A 12,382-nucleotide genomic window follows, 5' to 3' on the forward strand; every position below is an offset into this window, starting at 1 on the left:
GATGAATTCAATTAATTTCACTTTCATAATTTTAATTGCAGAGCCTCTTCTGGCAGAAAATTTGTAGTAAACTATTCAACTAAGGCAATTATGTATAATCTGTCGGGTATTTTATTTCAACAAATTTCCTAAGGTGTTTTAAAAGAGGCTTATGGCTGTGGTTTCCTTCTTTGTCTACTACTCTTGCTGATACTTAATGACTTGCCTGGCTTCTTATCCCTACAGCCCAAGAACATCGTTAACTCTTCCTAAATAACCCATACTTGCACACTCACATTCACCTCACACATGAGGCAGTCTGGGTAGAAAGATTTCTAACAGTTAGGGAGTCCACAGGTATTGCCTGTCTGGACAGTACTGATTTACCCCTGTTGCCCCATTTGAGTATTAATAAAACCTGCCTTCACCCTGAGACATGTCCTCATTTACATAAACAATCATATGGTCCTCCTACTAATCATTACTTACTGTCTTCAACCAAAGAATAAAAATTAGGATAAAAATCAAGGTGTCAACAGTCAAAGATCTTGCTGATGATTTTATGGTTCTTTTTAAAATTTCCCACATGAAAGCTCTCTCTTTAAGAGCAGAGAATTAAAATTGTACAAGCTGTGCAGTGTTAGGAATGAATTCTGGTCTGAAATTAGAATTAAGGTTAACTTACAGCTTCAAATGGTGGTACCATTAGCCTGTTAGCCTGAAAACACTTTGAAGTATTTAGATCCTGGTCTCCTATACCTTCAAAACTAAAGATGCAAAAAGTTTATTTTTTTTTGTCTTGTTTTGGTTTTCTAAGCTATGTTACTCTAAGAATAGTTTAGTAGTTTTTCTCAAAGGAAAAAGTCTGTCTAAATATTATAACAAATTATATTTATAAGTATCTTTTTTATAAAATTGGTACATAAAAATGAAAGACTATATTAAAAGCTCAAGAGAAATAATGTTAGAATTTCCCTTTATAATTATTAGAGAATAAAGAATATTTAAAGTTAACTTTACCTTCTGCATTGAGTTCTCCTGAGATGATTAATATGATAATCAAAGCCAAGCCTTTCGACCTCATCTTCTATGGTGTGCTTAATAAAGGGTTTAACCATTCTAAAGTACTAGGGACTCCTCATTAAGTACACAATACGTCTCCTGAAAAAAGTTAATTATTTACAACATCTAAGTCCCTTTGTAACAAGTCTTATATTTGATTTAAAACAGTTTGGAATAATACTAAAAATACACATCTACATTAATTGACAGTACTTTTCACACCACAGTCCAATAAGAACATGACCACTGATGAGGGCAACAATAACAGCAGCAAAATAATTAACTCAGGCTGCATAAAAAACAGGGTAAATTTTCAATGTTAATTTCCCAATGTAAGTCCAGGGAGTAAAGTTCATTGGTGGCCATTGATTTCTTTACCACTGTAGATCAAATGAAGGGATGAACTTAGGTACATGAATTAATGGATCCCTGATGTGGAAACAGTGTTGTCTAGACTGCACTGCTAAAGGGAAAAGTGGCCTTAATTGTCTCAAGCAGTGATAGAATAATGTTATTGATTGTAAAGTCTAATGTTGAGAGAGGCTGTATGCTGTGGCAGGTGATTAGATAAGCACTGTGCTGAATTATCATTCATGAAAAATGCTTTGACTATCTGGTCTATACCAGGACATACTCTAGTCTTGGGTTTATAGCAGTGAAAAAATAGATTCCAATGACTGTCCTCATGGAGTTTACATTCTAATAGGTTTTAGTTTAAACTACAAAATAATACTGTGAGGAGGGAACTATTATTATTTCAGTTCAGGAACTTTTTATTAAAATGCAACATATTAAGAGAAAAGTACATGTACAATTAGTGCACAGATCAGTGGATTCTCACTAACTGAACACATCTGTGAACCAGCACCCAGAACAAGAGGATACACTAGTTCCCAGAGTCCCCGCTCTGGGTCATTGGCGAGGTCTACTCCCAGTATAAATACAATCTTGGCTTCTGACAGCATAGGTCAATTTTGCCTGGTTTTATTCTACATAAGTGAAATCCTAGAGTTTTTTTGTTTTTTGAAAAAAATATCTGGCTTCTTTTGTTTAACATTTTGCTTGTGAGATTCGTTCTGGTCTTGCGCTGTAGAAGGTAACTCCTTCCCTGCAGTTTTCCACTCTGCTAATATGGCACGAATTACCCACCCATTCTACTCTTCATGGACATTTGCGTGACTTCCAGTTAAGGAATATAAGATGGCCTCTGCTTATTTTCAAAGATTATTTTTTAATTTGAAAAATTTCAAACATAACCTCCTCCTGGATTCTACCGTTCACATTATACTTTTTAAAATCATGTACTTATTCATCTATCCATCTGTCCTTTTTTGATGCATTTCAAAGTAAGTGGTAGGTATTTGTGTGTGCTCCTCTAAAAACTAAAGCAAATATATCATTAACCCAGTAATGTTAAAGATTCTTTTGCCATGAAATTTAGAAAGAAATGCAGAATTTTTAAGTGTACATTCTGAGCCTTGAGCAAGGTATACAACGGGATACTTCAAACCACTGACGTAAACAGCATCTCTAAACGTGGAGCACAGAAGTTGCTGAAGAGCAAACACCTGCACGCTGACAGCGAGGCTACCAATCAGGATGGATTTTCACTCGAAAACTGCCTCGGTGTGAGGGAAGCAGATCACTGCTACCTGTCAGTAGGTCAGCGCTTATTTTGGAGCAGATAGGAACATACATGGAACAGAAAGATCTTGTAGGAAAGTGGCCATGGAACCCAGATAGCCTCAGAGAGAGTAACAATAGAAGGAAGACACTGAGTAACCTATGTCTTTAATAACGTTGTTAAGGTGAATATAAATGTCATCGGACTGTTCTTCAAATGTACCTCAATAAAGATCAATCACAAATACTGACAGCAGGAAGAGCCTGTTTCTAATACTCCAACAATGTTGAGCAGGTATGAAAATTAATGATGCTTTGGCAAAGCAAGGGCAAAGTTTAGATCAAGTTTCATTTTGGTCTCATTTAGATAATTCAAAATAAACCATCACTATTCCAAATACAAAAGCTATCTGCAATAATAATGGAATATTATTCATAGAATAAAACTCTACTCTCTAAGACTGGTTTCTGAAAAGGCTTCTGTAAAATTGGAGAAAAAAAGGGTCCATAATTTATGCAAGATGCAGATGCACTACTTTATGTAGCCCTCCATAAGCATTTATTGAAATAAGCAGGTTTTTGGACTATTTCCTTCTTCCTTTATATAGGTTGGAATTTTTTACACACACCCACAAATACACACGCCCTCAAATGAAAATTGTAAGTAAATATTTATCTGCATTATATTAACCTCTGATAAAGAAGCTATAAGCAACATATTTCCATCGGAATTCTCCCTTTCTGGTGAAAGCAGAACTATAGTAGATTATCACTCTTTCTGGACAGAGTGAACAATATAAAAATTAAAAGGAAGCCTGTTAGGAAGCCTAGCTACTAGCAACAAGCAATCCAAAAGCCAGTATTTTCTTAATCAGCAAAGATTTTTAAATGAATTTTAGAAAGGATTTTAAATTTTAGATGAAAGAAACGAAGAATAGAAAAAGTTTGTTTGTTACATATATCTTTTTAACTTTAATATAAAGTCAGATTTTAAAAACTGTACAAGGAAAGCAAAAAGCACTTTCCATACATGTGATCAGCTTTCCTATTTCTTTTCCTGTACATACTGAGACGTTTGCCTTTGCTAATAAGGAATGCCAAGTGTGTCCATCACCATTTGAATAGCTTTCAGAGGATTCACGATTTCATCCAAGTTATCTCTTCTCAAAACCCAATCCGGTTTAAGTCTGTGAGAAGAATAAAAACCTTGCATTAATCCAGTTCCTCTCTTAGAAGACTCACATCCATCGCTTTGTCTTAACTGAAATGTGGTCCCTCCTGGACGCATCATCTCCCTCACAGGCCCTCATGCAGGTGGGAGGCTTCATGTTATCGCCGTTTACGACTTTAGACTATTTCTCTCCATCTTCCCTGAAGGATGATCCCGGCTCCTTTGAAGCTCAGGCTAGTCAGCTACCAAACCCCAGTGTTTGGTCTGTAAACCTGGTTCCTGGTCTTCCCTCAACTCCTGCCCCATCTCAGAACTTCAGCAGCCTTGTAGCTAAAGAGCCAACCCCTCACCTCTCCGTTTCTGCCCCCTTTCCTTTGGGTCCACTCAGCACACCCCCCGTCACACCACACAATCACAAGACAGCCACTGTCACCCTCAGAAAGTGCCCGGCCACCGACTGCTCAGTCTGAGCCTTCCAGCACGAACCACCACTTGGGATTCATCCACGCCCTTTGCCTTAATACTTACACGGCTCACAGCTTCCTCCCACTGTGGTGTCCACTTCAGGGGACCTCAGCACGTGCCTGTCACCCAGCACAATGCTGGTCTCCTTTCCCTCCCATCTAGCTTGGGTCCCTCAGTATAATCTCCATTGCAAATGCCGTTAACGCCATTGTCGCTCTTCCCTGTTGCATGCAACTGGAAAGCTCTATGTGGATTCCAATTTGAATCCAGGTATCTGCCTTCTCCATTCCTGCACAGCTGGACGTTGCTAAAGAAAACCTGCACAACCAGGCTGGCTGATTTTATGCCAATGATTGAAATTACCTAGAAATTGCTTCCTTCCTCTTTCCCCAAGATGACTCTTTTCTTCCTCCCAAGTGTCCCCTCCACACCGTCCGCCATCTGCTTCTGAGCTAACGTTTATAATCTCCTTCACTGAGGAAACGGCATCACATCCACCTTCCTCACATGAATCCCTACCACTCTATGCACTTCCGTCTTCCTGTTCTTTCCAGTGAAAATTCCGAACATCTATGAATTGGGGGGTGGTCAAGCAGAGCGGGTATATATACCCCTACCGTGGAACAGCAGTCTGTGAAGGAAGAGATGCAATCTAAGCCATGCATCGACATGGATGAACCTCAAGAGCATTACGCTAAGTAAGAGTCCCGTCACAAGGAGCTACCTCTGTATGATTCCATTTACGGGACAAAGCAGAAAAGGCAAAACTAAAGGTACTGAAATCACATCAATAGTTTCCAGAACCTAGGGGTTAATGGGAGAGAACTGACTGCAAGGGGGCACAAGGGAACTTTGTTGTGACAGAAATATTTTATCTCAGTGGTAGTGCTTTCACAACTGTATACATTTGTCCAAACTCATTGAATTGCATACCTAAATAAAGGGTACATTTATACTGTTGGGAGTTTTACCTCAGAAAACTTGCTTATGTCAAAAGGGAAAAAAAAAAAAAAGAACCTGTTCATTCATATGTTAATAGTTTTTACAAGATAATTAATATTAAAATGTATCCAGTCCTTAAATAAAAATTATATGTAGTGATGGTTCCCACTAATAAATTTCATGCAAGTAGACTATTTTTACCTTATACTCTGAAACATGCATGCACAAAACCAATTTACAACTATTACACATTGTATAATTATGGGTAATTATAAAGCTAACTGCTATATAACCCAGGCCAAGAAATAGGTCACTGTCAACACTGTTGGAGTTGCACTAAGTAGAGAACTGATGTGTTGTAGAAAGGAAGTAGGGAAACCCCAGTTTAGGCCTCCTTCTGCCTCAAGCAGAGGTGGTGGCCGGGGGAGACGCTAGGTCCATTCTCCTCCCAGAATTAAACATCATGAGTTAATCTAGTTCATCAAAATCAATTAAATATTTTTGTTAATAAGCTAAAATCAATTAATCATTTTTAAATAAAATTTAACTGCCTGAACAAAATGTAAAGTCACAGCTGAAGTTCAGTAATGGAGAATACACCAACAAACAAACCATACAAGTTAAGCATAGCAACTATTTAAAGGAAAAACCAACAAGCAGTATTATTTGATATACAGACTTGGCTACCACAGGTACACCCTGGGTTTTATGCCCATCCTGCTGCAGAATCCTGAGGGCATGCATCTCTCTGAGGACCATCAGATTTTCCGGCATGACAATGGTAAAAAAAACTAAAGAAAATAGAAGAATGCACCAGTTAAAGACTAAAGGAAATGAAAACATTGAGGATTTTAATAAAAGATTAATTTTTTAAAACACTCAACTCCTAGTGGTTTTCTTTTTTTAAATATATTTTTATTCATTTATTACTTATTTATTTTTGGCTGCTTTGGGTCTTAGTTGCGGCACGCGGGATCTCTTCATTGCGGTGCACGGGCTTCTCTCTAGTTGTGGCGTGCGGGTTTTCCCTTCTCTAGTTGTGGTGTGCAGCCTCCAGGGCGTGTGGGCTCTGTAGTTTGCAGCACGCAGGCTCTCTTGTTGAGGCACGCGAGCTCAGTAGTTGTGGCACGCACGCTTAGTTGCTTTGTGGCATGTGGGATCTTAGTGCCCTGACCAGGGATGGAATCCGTGTCCCCTGCGTTGCAGGGCGGACTCTTTACCACTGGACCACCAGGGAAGTCCCCCGAGTGGTTTTCTAATTCAGTTCGTTTTAACATTCTAAATATTATTGAACCATGCACCCTGTGAAAAACTCAAATTCCAATGAAGTTTTTATGAGCAGTGTTCCATCAAAATGGTTCCAATGGCATCAGATTGGTGTAGATTCCAGCCCTGACCAGTCATTGTCATTCAGCAAGTCACTTAACATCTGAGCTTCTGTTTCATCAGTGAAGTAGAAATAATAATACATACCTCACTGGGTTTTATAAAAATTTAAACTAGAAAATGTATTTAAAACATCCTAGTACTGTCATTTGTAAATGCTCAGAAAGGAGTTTATTATACTTGTTGTTACATCTAGTACCACATCTTATATATTTAAGAAACTAACAGGAAAATTGCTATATAACAAAATGGCAATAATATACAATGACAGGGTCTATTAACCTAATGAGCATTTATTAAAGGACTTTAAATTTCATACTGAGAGGTCAATTAAGCTAACCAAATGTCTTTATAAGTGAAACCATATTTTATTAAAGAATCTATTAAAAGTATATACTAAAAGAAATATCTTTTTTTTCAAAAATCAAATGGTGTACTTACCTTTAGGCTGATTTGTAGCCACAAAGGATTATATGACAACAGCCAGTTCAGGACTTTCTGTCGTTCTCCTGAAATGCAAGTGAAAAGCAAGTAAGCTCAGACAACTAATCAAATAGAGACAGTAAATAAAATTTCATGGAGAGAAATTAGTGGCAATAAAGGAAAGTCGCATACATGAAATAATTTAAATAAAGTATACTTCCACTCTTTAATATACATACATGATCACATTTAAGTTTGTGAGATTTTTAGACAGCAAAGCCAAACTGTGAAATACAACATTTCTAGAGTATATTTGAAGAATTTAAAGTTTAAAGAATTAATCTCAAGATTTCTGTAATGTTCTTACCCACATCTTTCTTCCAAGAATTAACCGCTTGACTTCAATGTCAATTTCAAGATTTTTCATAGCTTTAACCATTTTTTCGGAAGTAAATAAATGACACGCAGCACAACGTAATCTATTTAACTTGCAGCGAGCAGTGTAAGCTCTGAGAGACACTTCATCCTTGGTAGGAACTCTCGGGACACTTACACCTGCAAACTGTATCCCAAGTCGAACCACTCCTCACAATCTCTATTGTCCAGGTTCCAACATGATCACCTCTAACCCAGACTAATGGGAGAGCCTCCTAACTGGTTTCTCTGCTTCCATCCTCTTTATAAATTAGAAAGCTAAGCCCTTAAAGAATGTGATTTGTTAAAATTAAATTCTGAAATACAATTTGAATTTTTATAAAACATTTTCTTCCCTTAGGAAGTTCTCCGTCTAGTACAGATGTGTAGAAAGAATCACAATACACTACATAAGGAGAAGTACACATGAGGAGTCATGGGACAAGGGGAAGGAGAGCTAAGTCACCTAAACGGCAGGACAGCCTCCTGGCGGGGGTGACCCTGAGCTGACCCTGCAGTGGACGTGACACACCAGGAACGGGGCCTTCCACTGAACTGCAAAGTGCCCGGAGCCAAGAACACAGATAAGAAAAACAAGACAAAAAAGAGGTTGGAAGAGGTAGAAAAGAATTCAATATTATTAAAAATAACAGTGACAGCTAATAGTTGAATACTTTGTGCCAGGCACTATCAGAGTCTTGTAATTTAGGTTACCTCATGCAGTCATCACTTAAGTTGTTTATTATGGCTGTGACTAGAAATATCCTGTACTGCAGAAAATTTAGGCAGGTTATGTTTTCTTAAAAGTGTAATAATTTGACTTCATTTCTAAAGTTTGGATTTTTCAAAAATAGCTTTTGGAGATTTTGAACCTGGCATTCAGAAATCAAGGTAAAACTTCATTTCTTCTCTCATCTTGAGGAGGTTGTGAGAATTTTCATTTGATGGTGGTGATAATTCACATATATGCTGAGATATACATATATATGCCATGTTATCTTTTACACATTGACTTGGGATAGAATTAGACTAATTGACTCTGATTCTAGATCCTAATTTAGTCTGTAATTATCATTTATGAAAGAATCTGGACTTAAAATTGTGCAGTAAATCTCATGCACACATTTTGATTCCAAATGCACAGGCTTGGAATAACCTTTACAAACATATCTGGTGAAAGACATTCCACTAATTCTGGTTCATTATTAGCTACACGGCTATTATTCACAAAAAAATCCGGACTTAGAAAATTTCCTTGGCTTTGTGTGATGTTCAAAGTTGAAGAACAGTTTGGGGGTAAGAATAAGTTTACTGTTCTCTTCACTTTGGCCATTAACATTATGGGGTCAAAGGAAGTTTCAGTTATGACTTTCTCATTAAAATTATATCTCTCAAAACGTTGGGGATGGTTGTATATATGTAATTTATTTAGTAGATTTGAATTATAAACAACATTACTTAGGGGTGTGTTTTGTGGCTGCAAAGGCCTTTGATTTCTAGTCTATTTTCTTTCTTAAGGCATAACAAAATGAAGTGCTAGTCTTTTTATCCTTAATTGAAAGGTTAATCGGCTAACCCAGGAGGAGAGCACATGAGCAAAAAAGATGCTCAAAGTGTTCACTCCATCTTTCTTTTCTCTGCCTTCTCCGCTTCCATCCAACTTCCCATGAGGAAGCCCTTCCATCATTTGTGACAATCTATAGACTAAGGCAGGGAGAGTGAGTCAGTTCTGAGAGACACAAAGGGATTTATGACTGACACCTGCTTTGCAGACTGCAGTGATAGTCTAGCTATAAAACTTCAGCTTTTATGGAGACAAACACCCTCAGAGGTGTAAAAACAGAAATAAAACATAAAGCATTTTACTTTTTCCCTTTTGTAAATCTTTATTTGGTCTTCCCCGCCCCCCAACTCCACCCTTTAAAAAAATTTCTTGGGCTTCCCTGGTGGCGCAGTGGTTAAGAGTCTGCCTGCCGATGCAGGGGACACGGGTTTGTGCCCCGGTCCAGGAAGATCCCACATGCCGTGGAGCGGCTGGGCCCGTGAGCCATGGCCGCTGGGCCTGCGCGTCCGGAGCCTGTGCTCCGCAATGGGAGAGGCCACAACAGTGAGAGGCCCGCGTACCACAAAAAAAGAAAGAAAAAAAAAAAAAAATTTCTTAGGTAACCCAAACAAATGACGGAACAGATCTGTTATACTACTTTCTTTTAAATATGCCTCTATTACCTTCAGTAATGGCATTATTGGATATGCATCACTGTTAATTTTTTGAACGGAAGCATTGCCATGTGTCTGAGATAAGAATCTTACTATTTTATTTAGATTCTGAAAGACAGCAGAAAGTCAGAATTACAATAAAAAAAAGTGGGCTGCATCTCCCTCCTTTGGGAGAAGATTAAAAAAAAGTTGTTAATCAATAAACAAGATGATCTTTCATAATTCCATCTAGTCCTAAGATTCTGTGGTCTTTGTTTACAAACTTTTTATTAGTGACAAATCAGAAAATGGTAGTTGCAGCCAGTGACAACGGAAGCTGCCTTGTTATTAAATGGATCTGGTCCGCCCCCTTGTGGCCATAAGTGCAATGACCATAACTGTCTGAGAAGCCTGGCTGTGAAGGAGGGAAGAGTCAGGTTTGGGGCTGCCCTGCCAGTCAGTTCATCCAAGTCTCCCAGGCGCATCAAATTAGCATCAAACTCATTGCACAACAGACGGGTGGCTTATTTTCTTGAAGAAGTGTGAGCGGCCTGTTAGCCTCTACTTGTTTGCAGAGCAAAAGCTCCTACTTCCAGAACTGGCACCAATGAGTCTGTTAAACCATCCAGTTGAGTTGTTCATAACCCTGGTTACAGAGATCATTTGAGAGGTTTGTAAAAAGTAAAAACGCCCCGACCCTCCTCTATGTCCTCCCCAGGAGTGATGCTGAAGCGGGGTCCTGGTACCAGTGGTTTTTCTAAAGCTCACCACTGAGGTAACGTGCAATCAGGATGGAAACACCACGTGGCTTAATCCTGTTCAATAGGATGGCTGGTGATTTTAACTGAATGTCATTATGAAGACCTAGACCCAAATGACAAACCCCCTACATTACAGCAGTCCTATGCAGATTCTAACACACCAGTATTATTGAAGTTTTAAAAAGAATGACTAGGAGATTAAAAGAAACCCAAAAGATCATTTAAAAAAGTTTTCCTTGGATTGGCCCCAGTAAATCTGCTCTACAAAAATATCCCAAATGACAGTCTCCTGGTCTTCATTCCGCTTCAGGCCTAGATATAGTGTATGGTAGACTTATTTTTATACTAACTGTGAATTTCTGTCATTCTTTGGCAAGTATAACACTTTACCTAGTGGTTCTTGAGATGCCATCTGCATACATAAGACCTTGTTTAACATCGAGTTTTCTGTATTTACCCCCAGAAATTCACATTAGTAAGTGGAGTGGTGAGTAGAAATCTCCCTCACTTAACAAGCAATCCAGACAAATCTGATGCAAGTGGTTGCAGGCATCTCAGAGAAATGCTGCTTAGTCATACCGTGACATGCTAATTCACTGAAGGTGTGGGGTATGTTTTAGTTAAGGGATGTTCTAATATTTATTTTCTACTACAGTGCTTTTCAAAATGTGGTCCCTGGACCAGTAGCAGAGGCATCACCTGGGAACTTCTTAGAAATGCAAGTTCTAGTCCTATTCTACACATATGGAATCAGAAACTCTGAAGGTGGGGACCCAAAAGTACTTTAACCAGCCCTCCAGGTGATTCTGATGCATTCTTAAATTTGAGAACCACCGGTCTCCTCAAAACATCCCATCCTCCTTGACAGCTGTTTGATGTAGCTTCTTCTTGTTCTTAGAATTTTTCCCTCAAACTCCTAACATATGTCTTTAGGGAGGAACCATGTCTCATGTCTATAAATCAATATAAGGGAAACTGCATGGGATTTAAAATTATAAGACCTGGATGGGAATCCCAGCTCTGTCAATTGCTATGAATAAAACCATGCATAAATATTTCCACCCTCTGAGCATATTTCCTCATCAAAAATTGGAAAGAGAACATTTATTCAGGACACAGAGTCCAGATTTTGCTTGAAGCTTTCTCTCATTTGAGCACCACGCACAGCTGCAGTTGGCATTACTTCCAACCGATGGATGAGAAAATAGACACGGAAGACTCAGAAGAGTGAACTGAGCTGCCTACCCTGATCCATTGGACACAAACCCTTTGACAGTGTTGCCTTATCTACAAATGTGGATAAGGACTCCATGAGTTTGATGTAAGGATTAAATAAGGCAACAGAGTTTAAAAGAATTTGTAAAAGGTAAACATTATGTTTGTAGGTATTATCTTAGTGGTTTGGTGGGTTAAGTGGAATCAGCACACTCACACCTGAAGCTGAGGGAAATCAACAGCTAATAAAGGACAAGTTTTGTTTTAAAGCAGAAACCATAACACATCATAAACAATTGATTTTTAAAAAGAAGAACAGTGAGCTTTTACACTATGAAAGAGTAAATTCTAAAACAAAAGAACAAAACCAAAAAAGAAAAAAAAAAACCACAGCAAACCTTTAGTTCCACATACCAAAAAAGAACAAGTAAAAAAGTATTATGTAGATAGAAAAAATATATACCTTTCCATGTAAAGCAAGCATTTATAAACTAAAGGGGAAGGGCAGGTTCTTAAGTGTAGCTGAACCATTGCTTAGATACAAGCCCATGGACCTCAGATTAGAGCCTCTTCTCACTGCCTTAGGAAGCTGTTATTTAGACAAGGAGTGAGACTCCCTCAGCTTTTTTTTTTTTTTTTTCTTTTCACACTTTCAGAGGTTCTAATCAATGGAAAGACCAGAGCAGTCAAAATAAGGATGTAAATTCTTTGGATATTGGTGACAGGAATGGGAGCATTGCTCTGG

At 38.3% G+C, this 12,382-nt stretch overlaps 1 protein-coding gene across 1 annotated transcript in view; it reads right to left on the reverse strand.

Moving 5' to 3' along the window:
• LOC103084979 (coagulation factor XIII B chain) overlaps window positions 1-1,082 on the reverse strand; it is a 41,036-nt gene extending 39,954 nt beyond the window's left edge. Inside the window, exon 1 of the mRNA XM_007459665.1 lies at window positions 1,000-1,082. Coding sequence (XP_007459727.1) covers window positions 1,000-1,063 — 64 coding nt within the window. The 5' untranslated portion in view covers window positions 1,064-1,082. The remainder of the gene's footprint in view (window positions 1-999) is intronic.
• Between the last annotated feature and the right edge of the window lie 11,300 nt (window positions 1,083-12,382).

The sequence above is a fragment of the Lipotes vexillifer genome, unplaced genomic scaffold, assembly GCF_000442215.2.
Source record: "Lipotes vexillifer unplaced genomic scaffold, Lipotes_vexillifer_v1.1 scaffold830, whole genome shotgun sequence".
Lineage (NCBI taxonomy): Eukaryota > Metazoa > Chordata > Mammalia > Artiodactyla > Lipotidae > Lipotes > Lipotes vexillifer.